General features: G+C 33.2%; 1 protein-coding gene across 1 annotated transcript; it reads left to right on the forward strand.

Moving 5' to 3' along the window:
- The first annotated feature begins 14,463 nt into the window (after positions 1-14,463).
- Positions 14,464-16,937, forward strand: LOC113736258 (probable indole-3-pyruvate monooxygenase YUCCA3). Its single transcript, XM_072084586.1, has 3 exons — positions 14,464-15,398; positions 15,593-15,964; positions 16,479-16,937. Exons 1-3 carry the CDS (start codon positions 14,712-14,714, stop codon positions 16,704-16,706), a joined length of 1,287 nt encoding a protein of 428 aa, XP_071940687.1. The 5' UTR covers positions 14,464-14,711; the 3' UTR covers positions 16,707-16,937.
- The last annotated feature ends 2,451 nt before the right edge of the window (positions 16,938-19,388 follow it).

Consider the following 19,388-nt stretch of genomic DNA (forward strand, 5'->3'; position numbering starts at 1 on the left):
GATGATTTCAAGGTATTGTACAGGTAATGGTGAGTAAAGCGGGTGCGATTTTGTTTGTATGCGAGCCAAGGATTAAATTCTTGAAGGAGAACTCGTCAGACTTTGGAGTGACAAACTATTAAATTGCATTAAGTCTTCCTACACATAGCCAAGTCTTCCTACACACAGTCTCTAGATTCTTTTATACAAGGCAAACTCTTATATACAAAGTTTTAGGCTATTCCATAAGTCTCTTGGACAATCTAGAGTGATTCGAAAGCCTCCAAGGCTTTCTACATACTTTTAATAACATTTGGAAGAGGCTCCATGCATTGGCCAAGACTCCATGGCTTCCCATTGTAAAAAAAATTAAAATTTCGGTTTTATGGAATTGATTTTTTAAGACTAATATCCAATTACCATCCAAACTTTAGTTTGGTAGATTGGATTGGAGAACTAGTAATTCAATAATATCTGAAATTCAAAATGTCAATAGTGAGTTAAAATATATTAATTTTTTCAAAAAATTGTTGTGACAAAGTAATATTCCATATGTTTTTCCAATAAAATTCAATCAACTTAACTCAAACAAACATGATATGCAAAAAAATAAATTCATAATTATGTTCATAATCCTAAATCCTAACTCATAATCTCAATTCTTAAACAATAGTGAAATAAATAAGAACTTCAAATTTAATTGTCAAGCTACACTCCAACATGTCAACTTCCATCAAAATTTGACTTCCAAGAATAGTTATAGTTAAGTTAGCTAATTAGTAATTACTAATTACTAGTATTTAGTGATAGGATTAAGATTTACTCTTATATTTAGTAGTATATATATATATATATATATCATTATATTATAAAATTTTCGATAATTCGGCCAGTAATCAGTAATTTGGTACTGTATTTTTAATAGCCGTTCCCAAACCATTTTATTGAACATTATATTTCAATTTTTCTGAATTCTGTTTTACCGATATCCAAAATTCGATCTAGATTGGATTGACCAATTTTTTTTTTTCAAAATATTAGCACCCCTACTTGTTATTTATTGTCATCTCAACAATATACGACACGGCTGAATTTCTTTTCTTCAGCATCAGAAAAGTACAAAAAAAAAGAGAATATATTTATTTGCTTGAAATTCTTGATAGGAAGCAATGGAGGAATGAAACTATCCTCTAATTTGGAAAAGATCAGCAGTGATTTTCTATTTTCCTTTTTAACATTTCATCGTGAGTTTTTAGATAGCATTATTTTTTTCAAATAATTTTTTATCTCATATATATCACTTCATAAAAAGTGCCATAGTAATTATTTCAATTAATATTTCAAATAATATTCTATCCAAAAATGTATATTTCAAGGTCAATCTATTGTCATTTTTATGAGCTTAAGACAATTGACTAGATTTTATATGATTTGATCATGTAATTGTCGGTGTCCAAAATGATTAGGGATTTTATGATAGAGATTTTGCATCATAATTAAACACGCCACTTCTATTTTGTCTTTAACACAAGTATCTTTTGTTTTTATTTGCTCCTACTAATTAGTAAATACACCACGATTTCATAATTATTCTTCCCCGAGTTGCTTTTTTGCGCAGAAAAAAAAAATCAAACAAAATCTCATTAAACAAGAAGCAACTTAATTAATCGAACCCTTGAATAAAAGAAGAAAAAAAAATGAAAACCAGTCCAGACATGAAATCCCTGAATTTATTTTCTTCTTCTGCTTCATTCCAACAGACATTTTCAAGACTGATTAGAAAGAAATGGATACATAAAGAAATATTTCTCTCCTTAACTATTTTTCTTTTGGGGAAACACAGAAACTTTCTCCAGCAATTAAGAGGCACATGCCAATCCAGTACTATAGTAATTTCCTTTTGGGATCCTCTGACCATGTTTTTGATGGTCATGTGATCACATGTACTCCCAAGTTTTCATCCATTTTGTTCTCAGAATTTTGATTCTCGGACCAGGGGCTAATTATTCTAATTTCTATATTTTTATTATCTGATACCGTTATTACGGTTATTACAGTTATGCAGTTAGTTGCAATGCATGTAGATGACGTATGTGGACAGAATTTACATGGTCTTCTTGGGAAATCAACATGGAGTTGGATGAGATTTAATGTTGATCCCATGAATGCAGACATTTTAGTGTACACAAAAAAGTATATTATGGGACAGAAAAAATCTATGGATTTGCTTAAAAGCCAATTTGGAAATCTTAATTGCCATTAATATGAGTGCATTGTCAGAAGAAGAAACCTTAATACAATGAACTATGAACAAATCTAGACTTCAAGTCTGAAAGGTTTACTTGCCCCAAGAAGGCAGAATCATAAGACAATTGAATGTGTTTAAGAGTCCCCCTTAATCCACATTGGTTACTGAATTTTTTCTGTACATCAACTCTTATATATGGAGAGATAATAGGACCCACAAGAGCAAATGGGGGTTTCTCCACTCTAAATTACTCCATTTTTTTGCCATGTTTTATTGTGCTTGTCTTGTTTACCTTCTTGTTAGCATAAATTTTCTAATAAAAGATAATTATGACCCATTAATAGGTAATCAGTAGGAAATCTGATACAAAAGGTACGTTTTAATTTGAAGCAAATTTCACATGCAACACCTTTCTCTTCTTTTATATATGCTTTTTGGGTTATTTTAGAAGGTAAAGAGAGGAGGAAGAACTTGTTGGGCTGAATGACTAAATGATGCAGCCAACTGTGCTTGAGATAGGTGGATAACCATTTTAAGAAGAGGAACAATGAAAGCCTTGAGCAATGATCTACATCTAATTCTCAATTAGTACGCCAAAAGTAATCATAAGAAGACCACGGAAAATTGAGTATAAATGGTCTTTGTATTTTTATATTTTTTTGGTAAATAATAGTTTAGGAAGAAGGTAAGTTTAGTCCATTTCAGTCAAGGCAGGAGCTTTGCACTAGGACCAATTTGTTCCCTCAATTCAATCAAATCTTGTCCAAGTTTACTCCATTAACTTATTGAACTATTTTAAGGATTTAACCAAAGCTTAGCACATGTTAGATACATAAGACCAAAAAAGAGAGAGAGAGAGAGAGATCAAAAGGGCGGAAGGGAATTGCAAATTTTCAAACAGTTCAATATTTTTTGGGATGATCATCAACGAATAGAGGCACTAATCAAGGCAAAGACTCAGAGATATTAAAACAAAGTTAGTTATCTTTTTGTGGGAAGCACAAGGAAGATTTTGACCAGGGCAAGTGCGCCATGTTGGGCGTGGTTGATTTTCTTTGAGTACAAAACAAAACAGTCTTCATTCATTTAAATCCTAGCCATCGGCTGTATTAATAGTACCTCATTATTGAAAACTGAGTCAAATGAATGTGGAATGATTTAGGATAAAAAAAACAAAAAGAGATGACAATGTTATGTTTTTTTGTGCTCAAACATGTAGTTTGATGCTCAATCATGGCAAGCTTCTATTACTTAATTTTGTTGATACCTCTAGTTTCTTTCACTATATAATTATTTGGTTGAGATTTGTTCACTTGTGTGGCAAATCAAACATCAATCATAATTGTCCCTCATTAGGGATTGCATAAATGGCTTTTTTTTTTTGGTATTACGTGAAATATAACCAATGGCTTAAGCTATAACTAAAAGGGGTTTGAACTAGTATAGGTGTAAATTATTGATAGGCATACATGCGTCAAATTCATTAGGTACCATTTTCACAATGCCCACCATAAGTTTAGCTAATTTTCTTTTCTGGGGCAAAAGGAAATAAATTTTGCTAAGTTAATTAAGACACGCCCTCTAGTAAATCAAATACCAGCACGAGGATTTGTTGCTACTCTCCAAAGTCAAATGAATGATCACGAGTCTGCATGAAGGAAAAATCATGACTTTCTGACTGTTGGCGGAAATGATGGGAGAGGACCTTTGGTGTATTCAAAGAGTCTAAACTTGTCATGTATCCATGTGAACTTTCTTTGAATTTGATAAAGAATGAAGAACATTTTTGCTGACCATAGCTAAAAAATTTGTGTGGAAGCTAGGGTAATTTTTTATTAAGACTGTATTGTATCCCAAATGCACAATGTTAGTAAATGTGATGCAAGTAATTTAAGCCTATGGGTTGTAGAGTGGATCTCATCTACTTAATTGAGTTTGTGCATTAACTTAGTGGTTGCAATGAGTACACTTGAGCATATGAAATAAGGGATCAAGGGTTCCCTTCTTTCATTGTCTTTTAAGATATATCTTGTAGGACCAAAAGGAAAAACATTTGTAATTAAATTGGTTTGTTAATAATTTATTAGGCCATTAATGAATTAAGAAAGGAAAACAAAGGGAAGTACTCTTTAGTAGAATTAATTAATACTTGGAGACTTGAGGAAATCTTATGGGCCCTGCCCTAATCATGGACTAGCTAGGATGACCAATCATTTTTTTGTTGTTTCCACACTACTTTAGTTTTTCATTCACAAAGAACAAATTTTAACTACCATTTGGGGCGTAATGTGATCAACTAAAGGAAAAGGCAAGAAATCACAAAAGCTAAAGATCAATAGATTATGCCTTCTGTCCTCCAATATTTTTTAGGGTTTTTTTGCTAAAAGCCTAAATATGAATTGAAAGCACAAAAAGAAAAAACAAAAGAAAGAAAGAAAGAAGAAGAAGAAGTTGTTGTAGAAAGGAAGGAGATCCTTTATTCCGGTGGAGGGACCCCATAATATTAGTTATTATACAGATAAATAAATCAAGCTTCAAGACTCTAGTATTATATCCATCACTGGAAAAAGATAAGATGGACGCAAAATGGGATTTGATCCATTAGGTCAAAGCAATTCTGATATACTTAATACACCGATTGATTAAAACCGTGTTTCACAACTTCAGACTTAATATCCAATGATTACCCCCTGGCATCTATTCCACCAAAGATATTTCTTTTTCTTTCTTTTCTAAGAAATAATTTGAAGTATTAGTAAACATGCATTTGCTACCCTGCATGCATCGGCTATAGTTTTGGTTCACCTTTGAAAGTGATTAAAGAAGTTTTAGTTAATTGGGTTTTACTCTCTGTAGTATAATTTTGCAACAGAAACCTAAATAAGCATAAATGTTGTTGCCATGTTCTGCTAGGCGGTATAATTGCTTTGTATACTATGATTATTCAGTAAATAGATACATTTTTTTTTTTATAAAACATAAGTCAATATTATTAATAATATAGTTGAAAATCGTCCAACACAATTTGCTTGATAAATGCTATTTAGTATTAGTATATACTACTAATACTTTATTATATTATATAGGTAAATGCTATTAATAATAATTAGTATATGGTATTATCAATTTATCATCATATCATTTACTTATAATAATAATAATATATAATAATGTACAATATATTATTTTAGTATTTGTTAATTGTTATATGACTATAATAATACCAATATATAGTAATACATAACAATATAAGATAACTATAATACTTATTATTTTATACATGAGTAACATGACTAGAATTAGATAATAATTAACACATATATGTATAATACTAAATATTAAACAATAAACATAATTAGTAATTAAATTTAGATATTGGTAATTTGATACATCATTCATGTTTGAATTATTGAATATTTGAATGCGTAATCTCTAACTTGCAAGTATTAGTGTACTCTACATATTTAACATAAAAATTCATATTATCTATTCACTAATCTTAATTCTTAAGACTTTACGTATAGATAAGACAACTAAGTAGTTAGCAGTGTAAGTGAATGCATATGAATTGCAAATCAATGTACTAGTGTATTGATTTTCACAATAATATATGTAAGTAAATAAGTTTTATTTTGATTTGAAATAAATTATAAGTTTGTAAGTAATATAACTTATCACTACTCATTGTAATTTGTAAGTTTGTAACTAATATTACTTATTATTAATCATTGTAAATTATAAATTCATAAATTATCACTAATCATTGTACAGTCTAAGGTTTATTCTAGTTTAAATTAATCACTTTTTATGTGTTCCTTAAATCATAGACTAATGATTTTAGGCATAAGTTATCAAATAAGTTAAAATTCATATTATCTATTTACTAATCTTAAGGCTTTAAGTATAGACAAGACAACTAAGCAGTGTAAGACTGTAAGTGAATGTATGTGAATTGCAAATCAATGTATTAGTGTATTGACTTTCACAATAACATGTGTAAGTAAATAAGTTTTTATTTTGATTTGAAATAAATTATAAGTTTGTAACTAATATAACTTATCACTAATCATTGTAGTTTGTAAGTTTGTAACTAATATTACTTATTATTAATCAGTGTAAATTATAAATTCATTGTAACTACTAACTAATATTGCTTATAATTAATCATTGTAAATTATAAATTCATAAATTATCACCAATCATTGTATAGTCTAAGGTTTATTTTAGTTTAAATTAATCACTTTTTATGTGTTTCTTAAATCATAGACTAAGGATTCTAGGTATAAGTGATCAAATAAATGCCAATTAAACCACAAAATGATTAGAACATAAGTAATGTGTTCAATTATGAATAAATTTAGGGATCAAATCAGTAATAATTTATAAATCATAGATGAATTCGGTTTAACCGAATTCATTACCGTTTTCGAATTTGAAATCGGTTGCGGAATGAATTCGGTTATGCCCAATTCGAAATTGAAAACGGTTTAAATTTTTACATGTAGAATAACCGAATTCACCGAATTCAGTGCACCGAATTACCGAATTTGCACCGAATGCACACCCCTAGATTATGCCTTCTGTCCTCCAATATTTTTTAGGGTTTTTTTGCTAAAAGCCTAAATATGAATTGAAAGCACAAAAGGAAAAAACAAAAGAAAGAAAGAAAGAAGAAGAAGAAGATGATGATGAAGAAGTTGTCGTAGAAAGGAAGAAGATCCTTTTATTCCGGTGGAGGGGCCGCATAATATTAGTTATTATACAGATAAATAAATCAAGCTTCAAGACTCTAATATTATATCCATCACTGGAAAAAGATAAGATGGAAGCAAAATGGGATTTGATCCATTAGGTCAAAGCAATTCTGATATACTGAATACACTGATTGATTAAAGCCGTGTTTCACAACTTCAGAGTTTAGTATCCAATCATTACCCGGCCCCTGGCATCTATTCCACCAAAGATATTTCTTTTTCTTTCTTTTCTAAGAAATAATTTGAAGTAGTAAACATGCATTTGCTACCCTGCATGCATCGGCTATAGTTTTGGTTCACCTTTGAAAGTGAGTAAAGAAGTTTTAGTTAATTGGGTTTTACTTTCTCTAGTATAATTTTGCAACAGAAACCTAAGTAAGCATAAATGTTGTTGCCATGTTCTGCTAGGCGGTATAATTGCTTTGTATACTATGATTACTTAGTAAATAGATACATTTTTTTTTATAAAACATAAGTTAATATTATTAATAATATAGTTGAAAATCGTCCAGTACAATTTGCTTGATAAAATAATCTGCACTAATGACAGAAATAGATACATTTTGTCTATGGTTTTAGGTAAATGATACCTTCCTTGGCCTTAAATCAATAAATACTTGCAAAATGAGTATAATAAAGCTAAAAAACTACAAGGAAAATAATGGTTAATTTCATATTGCAACCTTGAATCATATCCCGATTCTTACTTTGGTCTTTTAACTTTTAGTTTAAGATACTTTTTAAACTCGTTTGACTTTAATCCAATCAATAACGAAATGTGAAAAACTGTCGAAAGTGTTGCTATTTTCAGTTATTATATTGCTAAAATTAGAATATTATGTTAATAGAGAGTGATAGTTATTCCGTTAGTTTCTGTAACATTCCACTAACAATTAGACTAAAACATATAGGATAAGTTTAGCATTTTAGGAAGTAAAACATCCCAAACTTTAGTTCAGGGACAAAAGTAGAAATTAGGGTGCCAAATACAATCAACCCAGAAAAGATTTTTTTTAAAAAAAACATCTAGATCTTATCAAACGGTCGGGCTTCATGATCTGATATAAAGCCTTCTATGAACATCTTCTAGGAAGCTTGTAAGATTCTAAAGAATTGCAACTTTATAGGCCCTTGATTACGCGTGGATGTGAAATTAATATATATTCATTGAAGAATGATTAAGAATCTACCTACACGTTTGCTACGTAGGTTTATGCAAAGTATTGCCACCAAAGGAAGGTACGATTACAAAGACTTTTGACGATATTGAAGGCTAAAGAAGCAATATTATGGGAAGAAAAAAGATTGTGACCCATTCTTAATGCCAAAAGTGACTGGTGGATGGTAATAGAGTGGCCCTCTCACAAGCTGTCTAAAACAGCTTTCCTATGGTAAAGCTAAAGTACACATCCCCTTAATAAAGAATAAATGAAGAAAGAAAAAAGAGAAAATTAAGAATAGAACAATGCTAGGAGGGCAGCAAGATGTTATGAAAATCAAGGTAAAGAAAATATTACCAAATGAAGAAAAAAAAAAGGAGTTATAAGTAACTTAATTGCTCAAACACTAATAGGTGTATTTATTAAGTTAAATTATTTTTTAAACAAGAACCTTTCCCAAATATCAAACATAGTGCGCACGCATTAAGAGTGAAATGTCATTGCTTTACCGTTCTATGTCTTTCTGCATAAAAAAAAAAAAAGTGTAAAGATGTGAAGATAATTTTGGTATGATGATTGTACTCTCATTCCAAAGCCATTGGAAAGATATAAGATAGTATATCCCAATGAGAGGAAGAAACAAGGACTACCATCTAATGCTTGCATGGAAAGAAGAGACTATCTTAGCCAAGGTTCCATGCATGCACATGCACCTACACTTTCTTGGCAACCACTCTTTTGCCATTACCCTAAGCTAGAACCACAAAATCACATACACAAGTATAAACAAATGATTTGAGTTTGCTCAATGAAACGAAGATCAGATGATTTTGAGCCGTCTAATTAAGTATAGTCATTTAGTGTAGATTGAATGATTTTTCATCGATCAAATTAACTTAGCTTTCTAGTAGTCATGCTACAAACTACAATGGATATTGAAACATGGTTTTTGGTTGGCGCAGAGTTGGACTTTGTGTACACCAAAACAACATTTATAATCTCCATGCAGATGTGAATATGTGATAGGTAATAGATGTAGCAAATCAAAGCTTGATTGTGGTTTCTTTTTCAAATTGCAATCTCAAAGTATGGTGACTGCTGCAGAGTGAAAGTAGGTGTTATTGTTGGGGCTGAGGCGTGGTTCCAAATTCCAACAGGGAATGTGAGCCCCCCCAGGTGCAACTGGTAGCCTTCATCGCCCTACTTCACGTGGGCGCATCGCGCGTACCCTTGTCAGCTTCACCTCGTGGGGATGAACTAGGAAGAAATGAAGCTTCCCACCGCTAAAACCAGGTTGGCTCACCTTGTGATCAGCATTGGACACCTTTTTTTTTTTCTTTTTTTTCTTTTCTTGAGTTTATGATCAAACTTCTTACATTTACATAATCTTTTGTTGATAGGTGATCTGTATTAATTTTTAAGAATTAAAAACCTTGAATTTAAATCCCTTTTTCCTTCCTGTTTTTTAAATTCCACTTGTTTATCGGTTGATAAAATAGTGATTTGTAAATATCACTATAAATATTGGGTGATGCTTGTGATTTATTTTGCTTTTGATCGAGTAGGATAACCTGCATTTCTCCTTTTTTTTTTTTTTGGCGACAACAAGAAAATGATAAAGAAAAGAAAGCGCCATCACACTACAATCTTTCTATTATTTGATGTGCAAGTTCTAATAACGTCACTTGTGACTTTTAAGATTTCAAGTCAACATAAACTGGTTGCCGACGTCCTGCAGAGTTAATTCGACATATCCATACTAAGATTTTATGTGCTTGACTTTGACTAATAAAAGTCGACTAAAGATTTTTCTTTTTAAAGGATACATATATATATATATATATATATATATATGAAAGTTTACAACTTGTTTGGAGATTTTTTTTTTTTTTTCGCAATGATAGATGTCCTATAACCTACTCTAACCTAATCTAAGGGAAGGGGTAAGGGGAATGGTCAACTAAGACCAGCCACATATTGTGACAAATTTTTTGTGGGAGGTGGGGATTGAGATTTCAGTCGTTTTTTGTTTGGAGATTTCAGTATGTAGCCGTTGAAGGTTTTAGCTTTTAAATGTTTAAGCACACTTCAGTCTGAAACGTGTCACAATCCTATCATTTTCAAATGAAATCTTAATCAACTTTTTCTTTTGGAACTTGTAGATTCAAATGCTCAAAACTTCGAATTGAGAAGTGTCATTAGGCCTTTTGCAATTAGAATATCAAACCAGCGAATAATTTTGGTGACCGTTGGAAGACTAGTATTTTCTAGAGGCAATTATGACCTACATGATTGATTTTAAAGTGATTGATATCCTAATTAATTGATTGATATTTTGTTAACGATTAATATCTCCTATTTAATAATGAATGATTGATTGGTATCTTCTGTTAATTGATATCTCACTAAATCAAATAATCAATCAAATAAATTAATTAGTCAGATTTATTATTTTCAGTTGTGAATTGACGGAAGAAAACCCTAGAGATTTTAGTATTTGCCGGAAGAGTTTCTAAACTAACTTATAATCGGTCTGTGATACTCTATCTACAAAACAGTCTCTTTGGTTAAACATAGGTTAGAGGCTCCCTTGCTCTAATTCTTTTTTTTACGTATATTTTATTTTATTAGAATGGACCAGAAAAAGGCAAGGAAACAAGGAAGCCTCTTTTTAGATTTCTGCTACCTAGTACATTCATATGTACACACTTAGTTTAATACCTGTTTATTTACCCTTTAATGATAAATGATACCAACGTGTTTGACAACTAAAAATTTACAACAGTATGCGGGATATAGAGTCTTATCTCTTTTTGAAGCCATTTACAGATTCGAATGTGGAAAACATTCATCCTGTCTAACTTATTGAGGCCCCTTTCATACCCAACGATCTCTTTCCTTTATCTGAAGCAAGAATAAATCTTATCTTGAAATGACTTTTCTTAGCCGAATAGATATTATAATTCTTGATGAATAGATTAGCCAGCAGGAACGGGCATGTAGCTATTGCAAATTCATCTAGTAGCCTACATTTTGGAGGTTCGAAGATTACATGTATTAATTCTAACCAGGGTGTAAGTTCCCTCATGAAATGCCAAAAAAAAAAAAGTTTTTCTAACTCATTAATACACTTAAAATTCACATAACTTACTATGTATATACACATATTAACAATTTATATACCTTCCTTATTTAATTTTACCCACCTTCCCTTGTATTTATTTACTTTCTCTAACTAATTAATCATGCATTTTAAAAAATATGGCACCTGCAATATTTCTTAACAGGCACCTATTAGACAGACCAAAAAAAAAAAATTTTTTTATTTGACCCCGTATCCTCAATTTATGCTTCACTCTACATGGATTATTCAATTGTATCTTTACAAAGTAAAGAATGCACAATTCCAAGTAAAACTCCTCCTTAATAGAACTTTTATTTACGCCATGTATGTTGTTAATTTTTCTTAAGGTGGTAGAGTTATTTTTTTTTAAAAGAAAATTGCTTCATGCAAATTAAAATAATAGCATAATGTTACTTGTACATAATCTCACGACCTCAACCACTCCAAATACTTCCATCTTGCTACCATTTTAACAACCATTTCGATCATCACAACCCTTTGTCAACACCTCTTCGTCCTCATTATACTTCATTGGATCACACGACCATCCCTCTTTTAGCATAAAATCTTCTATTAAATTGGAGAAGAATATTTAAGAATTCTCAGTAATAAGAGGTTAAAAAGTGTTAAATTCAATTATGAAAAATTTCAAAAGCATAAACTTGATGGAGTTTTCTCCTAGTAAATCAATTAATGTATATGCAAATATATTTTCACAAAATAGAAAAAAGAAAATATTTTACAAAATTTCTTGGGTTGCCATCCCCGGAATGCACAAGTCTCTATGCTAATATCCGTATAAAGAATCTTGATACAGTATATAGTATACAATTCTTGAAATCAAGGATGTCAAAATGCAAATTCCAACATGGAAACTTGAATCCAAGTTCTTGAACTTGCATCTTCATATCTCTCATAAATCATAGGGTATGAAACCGTCACTCCACTTTATTGCTTCTCCTAAAAGCAAAACAAATCTGACTTGTTACTACATTTTTATATTGATCTTTTAAAAGACTGTTTGCATAGCTATTGCCAAGAAATGCTACAAAAATATTCGGTAACTGATGCAACATGATTACAAAAACTTTTCTAAATTTGCCATCATTAGCAAAGTCTAGTTGTATGTTTAACTAATGAGCATGCACTTATATCCACTTAAAATAAACAAGTAAATTAGACAGCATTAACTCGAGGAATTGCCGTCATAGCTCAAAAGGACAGAATTGTAGAATTGCATCATGAGAATTGGAATTCAAATCTTGAAATTATTATTACTAATTATTGGGGTTTGATGAGCTCTACCAGTAGGAAGATTAGTCCGTATAGTCCAGGAATTTTTTATCTGAAAAATCTGTTGGATGAAGAGCCCCTTGTTTTGCAGCCAGGCCAACGCATTCTTTTGGATCTTGATAAAGTTTTGGAATATCTCTCACCACTTTAGTGCAACTATGATAAATAGTACAAGTTGTTTTGTTTAATCTGCCATTGTAGTCATGCAAACATGTTCACTTTTCATATGTGCAAAAAGAGATCCAAAATAGCTTTGGATTTTTGCAAAGAGCTCGCCGGGGGTACCACTTGCTGAGCGAAGCAATGCAATCCAAAAACCTGAACCAAAAGTTTAATGTGGATGGTAGTTCACTAATTTTCTAAGGAAGACCTCTATATATGGTATTCTTGATGTGTTGAGAAACTATGCCATTTATTAAATTAAACTCAATTTCGACACAAATGTTTCTTAGTTTTTATTTCATGACGTACAGCAAAAGTTATGTGATGGCATATCGAATTATAAAATACAATAAAGTTATGTGAATGTACACCAAATCATGAAAAGAGCACAACAACTGGATCAATTGCGCCTAAGGCCAATCATACCTACCCCATCCCTGTTTTACTCTATAGTAGTTCTTAAGAAATGGTTTAATGAAGGATTGTTGCTGGTAGAGAGTGAAAAATAAAAACGTGATACTTACCAATTTAGTCAGCTTAAGAAACAGTAGGAAACATGTCTGAACGCTATCGCTCCTTTTTTCCTTTTGCCGGGGGAGGGGGGGGGTAATTTAATTAGAATTTTTTTTCAAGCAAATAATCGGTTAAAATATAAATCAATCATTAGCAAAACACTGAATGTTCGATCAGTAACAATTTCTTGAAGAATGGTAAGCTTGGCTGATGGTGTTGAGAGAAGGGGCCATCAGCTTTTTTTTTTTTTTTTTTTTTTTTTTTTAACCGTGTAGCTGTAGGAATAGATCAGTCTGAAAACTTCTAATTTTCTCATACTGAACCTTGACTCTTGAAGCATTGATCAGAAGCCTTTTACTATTGGGTAGTGTAAAAGTAGTAAATCACTTCCATGAAAAAGTGATGTAGCTCTTATGGTTGTCAGCTTTAGTTTCTTGCATATTTCCTTCCTTCACATAAATATGAGTTTTTGGATCTAATTTATGGAGAAGTCTTCTTCTTCTTCTTTCTTTTTTCTTTTCATTTTCTTTAACACTCTTAGTCTCTTCCGCATTGTATCTGAGATATTTATGGAGTTTTAAGAAGTTTATTAACAACTGCAGCGTATAGCTTTCTATATATCAGGTAATTATAGAATTGCAATGCTCAGTTTTTTTTTTCTTTTAAAGACTACCAAAAAGTTTTGAGAATTATGGCTGAATTAGTTCTTGTCATAGTCTTTCTTAGTTTCCCCTACATTTACTGATGTTGTTTGCAAGAGAAAACATGCATTCAAGTCCGGCAACTTTACTTCCAGGCTAGAAAGTAGTTCTCACTGTAAAACTCATGAAGAAATCATTGCCATTTGCCAACTAACTATTTCAGAGAGGAAACACGTACGTTGTAATGATTCATCTGTTCATAGGCTTCAATTTTCAAAACGTAATAACTATTGTATGGTACACTCTGAAGTTGACTCCATATCCCAAATCAAGTCTTTTTCTAAAGCAAAATTTTGGGTAGAAATGGAGAGCAAGTCGAATTTACGTGTAAAATAATTAATCGTCTAGCAGGTATGTATGTATGCCACACAAAGCAGTATTAGAAATAAAATTGATTTGGATACTTAGGTATCCTCTTATGTGTCTTAAATTCAGTAAACAACTATAAGACTATAATAGGTGAGTGTCACATTTGCTAAGGACAATGAAAACATCATTGTCATATCCTAATTACAAGCTGCCATCATGCCCTGACCTCCCCTATATAAATCTCTCCATTCGTCTAAACCCCCTCCACACATTTCTCTTGGAAGTTGAAACCAATTTCCTCACTTCATTCCTTTCCCAGTTCTCTTCTCCTTCTGCTCTTGTTTGTCCTCTATCCATCATTTGACAAAGATTAAAGACAAATTTGCTTTTCTATATTTGGAAAGTAGCCTCAGTTCGGATAATTTTCATTCTTTTTTAAGCTCCATCACACGTTCCAACAAACTCTTGATGAATAATCAATGTAATCTTTGTCTTCCACCTATGGCTGATGCTTCAGAACATGATGAACTCTTTGCAGGAAGACGAATACTGGTGAATGGCCCTGTCATCGTTGGTGCAGGCCCGTCAGGTTTAGCAGTGGCAGCTGGCCTTCAACAGCAAGGTGTTCCATTCATAATACTTGAAAGGGCCAGCTGCATTGCCTCTCTGTGGCAAAACAGAACGTATGATCGCCTTAAACTTCATCTTCCAAGACAATTCTGTGAACTTCCCTATTTTCCATTTCCCAAAGAATTTCCAGAATACCCCACCAAGAATCAGTTCATTGACTACCTCGAATCTTATGCTAAACACTTTAAAATTAGCCCGAGGTTTAATGAATCAGTACAATCTGCTAAGTACGATCAGAAGTGTGGTTCATGGCGAATCAAGACTGTCGTTGCAAGCGATAATTCAGAGATCGAGTATATCTGCAGCTGGCTGGTGGCAGCAACGGGAGAGAATGCAGAGAAGGTGGTTCCAGAGTTTGAAGGCTTACAAGACTTTGGCGAAGTCATGCATGTTTGTGACTATAAATCAGGCGAGGCTTATGAAGGAAAACGTGTGTTGGTGGTCGGTTGTGGCAATTCAGGCATGGAGGTTTCACTTGATCTCTGCGACTATAATGCAATGCCATCCATGGTAGTTCGAAGCTCGGTAAGTCCACCATCATACATTGAGCAATTAGATTCACTTCATTTTTTCCCAAAAAAATCAAAAGCGGGCATATCAGAAGGCAACATAAGGACGTTATGGAACATTTGTTCTCATGTTCTGGCTTGAGGAACCAGGCAATTACATTTAACTTCTACATAACAAAATTCTAACTCTTTTTGGTCACAAATCCACAGGTTCATGTCTTGCCAAGGGAAATTCTAGGACTATCAACATTCCAACTAGCAGTATCATTCATGAAATGGCTACCCGTTTGGCTTGTGGACAAGATATTGGTCACTGCAACAAGGTTGATTCTGGGAAATTTGGAGAAGTATGGTATAAAAAGGCCATCTGCAGGTCCTCTGGAGCTCAAGAATGCTGAAGGAAAAACCCCTGTTCTGGATATTGGGACACTTGACAAAATTAGATCTGGTAAGATCAGTATTGTCCCTGGGATCAAGAAGTTCTTCAGAGGGGGGGTTGAGTTGGAGAATGGAGAATTTCTTGAAATTGATTCTGTAATTCTGGCTACTGGATATCGCAGCAATGTCCCCTCATGGTTGAAGGTGAGAACTCAAACTAGAATTTGCATGTGTTTTTAGGTGTCTATGTTTTATTGTTTAATACTAGTGTAGTTACTACTTAATTAGTCAAGTCAGTTTTACCTCTGTGTGGATTCATGTGATCGTTATGGAAGTTGGTTTCTCCTAGATTCTCTGTCCAATCTTGTCTTGGGTCAGTATGCAGCAGTCTGGTCAGGTCTTCAGTTGGCTTCTCTTTTCTAATAATTATCCTTTTCCCAAATAATTTCTGATCTGCAGAAAATGTGCAGAAAACCGCCACCGATCCGCATGTGACACCCGTTTTTAGTTTTTTTTTTCCCCTTACACTGTTAAACTCTATGGATAGAATAGTCGGTTGGTTTCCTTTCCCCAAGAAAATTGCCAACATTGAGAAACATTTTTTGTTTTTCTTTCTTTGGGTACCTTTTTTTTTTTTTTTTTTTTGGTTATTATTATCGTTTAGATCTCATCTGAGAAATTTTCTAGATGGGACCTGACAACTTTTGTGTGTTTACAGGAAAATGAATTCTTTTCTGTTGATGGATTCCCAAAAACTCCATTTCCAAATGGGTGGAAAGGAAAAGCAGGGCTTTATGCAGTTGGTTTCACCAGGAGGGGCCTCTCTGGTGCATCCTTTGATGCCATTAGAGTATCAGAAGATATTGGCCAAATTTGGAAACAGGAACTAAAACAGAAGAACCAAGGTGCTTTGTCCCTTGCAAATAGAAGAACATGCAAGTCATAATTCCAAGTATATGTCAAGGTTCTAATTCATCGTCTAATGTTTCTTTCATCTTTCTTTTTTTTTTTTTTTTTTTTTTTTTTGCATATTTGTACTTTGTAAAAGAAAGTAGTTCAGTTTAGGTTGGCATAGTTTGATCAGAAAAGGACACAAAAAACAGAGAGCAGCCCTCTCCGGGAAAATCCCAACATGATTTGGGCATTTTTGAATAAAAGGAAGAAGAGGCTTTTTAACCTCCTAGCTTTTGTGAATGACATTTTGGTACAAAAGTCCATATTCCTTTGATATCTAAAGCTTTATCTCAATTGTCTCCTTTACACCCTCTCTATAGCATAATCAAGAAACCAATGCAAAACACTTGGACAGACCTAATTTGACAAAGACTTGGCATATTTGTACTACTGCATTTTAAATGCAAGAAAGTTGTTATATTTCAATAGGGTAATATTTACCAAAGACGAAGACTAACACATTCCTGATTCCACAAATTTGGTCCAAGAAGTAATAAATAGAGCAGGTGGGATCTATCTCTCCACAATTTGGTCCATCTAGGGACCCTTTTAAAGGACGCGGGGCTGGAGCGGTTGTTCTGACAACCGCTCCGGAAGGTGTAACACCATTTGTACATGGTGTAACATCATCTGTACAAGGTGTAACAATTGAACAACAGCGAGTAAAATAAAACAACATTTTTGTGGGTCCCACACGGCGTGAAAATCGAGTTACAAGACGTGATCTGAGCCGCACAAATTTTTGAGTCTTCATCCAAGCCGTGAACTGCCTGGGACGGTTGTCGCCCCTCGTCCCCTTTTAAATGTGGTGGACCCTGTATCCATAATTCCCCAGCATCTCTAACCTATTGAATGCGATACCGACTCTTCACTGTTTTTATTCAGGAGGTACATGTAAAACTCTGGTAAAATCCATATTGCCTAGCACATGGATAGCGCCCACAGACAAGAAGAGAAAAAGGAGGCAAAGAAGAGAGAATCCCTTTACTCCTCTCAAGTCAAAACTGGAGAGGCCGATCATCAGAGTTCTATTAATTTAATTCTTGAACAAGAAGTTCAACAACAAAGGGTACAGCCCAGTTTTCTAATGTTTCCCCACCTATGGAAAATAGCCTTTCTATACCTTGAATGAATGCCACATGAATCTTGCCAGTCGCTGTCACCGCCTATGGTTAAGGGGTGTACATATCCTCAATTCCATGGAGGCAATTAAACGGATCAGCCACTTCACTCCCAAGGTGTCATACGACTGCTCCAAGCCCTTTTCATCCAGAAATTTCTTTCTCAAAGTCAAAATACAATACATACGTTTATCCAATTTGCGAAATGTCATCTTTCATTTCTAGCACAAAACGGATAGAGATAAACATTGATGCTCCACAGTCAATACCGCCTAACTCATAAACAGACATGAGCGTAATGTTCCATGTGAGAAGTGAGTAATAGCTAACTTATCTGATAAATTATTCTTTTCCATCCAAACAGAAAAGAAAATCAATGTAACATAATCTTGCTTTCTTTTCATCACTTTATACTTCAGATATAAACAGGAGCTAAGTAGATTTCTTCGCATGTTTGCTCACAAACTCTCTAAATTCAACGAACAATTAGTGAACTCAATTTTCGGTTTGCAGATCCAGCATAATTTCATTTCCGATAGAGCAATCGACCAACATGGGTTCTTTTAACATAGAACTTGGAAGAAAAAGTTAAAATGCAGTGCAAAAATATAGACACCCCATATGTGCACCCATGCTGTTGATTCAACCATGCATTAAAGCCTTTATATAAGTGGCCCATCTAAAGTTGCTCCACCACCACACAGTAAAATCTCATTAGAAAATACAAACTTGTCAACCTCAAACCTTAATGAACATGAACTTAAGCTCACCTTAGTCAACTTGGCTCCACAGAAAGATCGTGTTTGAATTTTGCTCTAGTTCCAGTCAGTGACATGGAAGCTACAGTTGTACTTCTGTCTTATTGCATTGGAACATTCTAAAGTTGTTCTCAGTTCTGCAATGTCCTACTTAGATATTGCTATTTCCAAGAGAATAAAACACACGCGATCTGGTCACAAACACTACTCAACATCCTCTAGTTCATTAAAAAAAGACCCCCATTCCTACTTGTTTTGATGCATCTTGACAGATATCTGTTGATAGCTTCAAAGTCCTGGAAATTTGATGGTGGGCAAATGCCTTTTGTCCTTCTTCCAGAGTTACCTTCGAAAAATATAACCATTTCAAGTTGCCATATATCTACAATTATTTCCAAGATGTTTTCACGCTTAATTTTGTCCTTTAATGGCTACAAGGGATAGAAATTAGACGGTGGGTACTTTGTGTCCTTTGGTCATTTAAGTTCTGATGTTTCCTTAATCATACCCAAAGCATTCGTGCACTTCATTTTGACTATATCTCAATGTAGTCTAGTACAGGTTACATTAGCTGGATTATGAGCTTAAATCAGATGAATTACAGGAATACATCAGAGGACTGTACTAGGTACATCAAGAAGCCTTACTGTCAAAGGACTTACAAGGATGAAGTTTTTTAATCATTTTTGGCATCCATCTTGACAGGTTCCAGACATTTTCTCAGACTTCAGAAGGAAAAAAAACAGGAGGACAACAAAAGAATCTAAAACCATTCCTATACATGACTAAACAAAC

This window comes from Coffea arabica, chromosome 3e (genome assembly GCF_036785885.1).
Source record: "Coffea arabica cultivar ET-39 chromosome 3e, Coffea Arabica ET-39 HiFi, whole genome shotgun sequence".
NCBI lineage: Eukaryota > Viridiplantae > Streptophyta > Magnoliopsida > Gentianales > Rubiaceae > Coffea > Coffea arabica.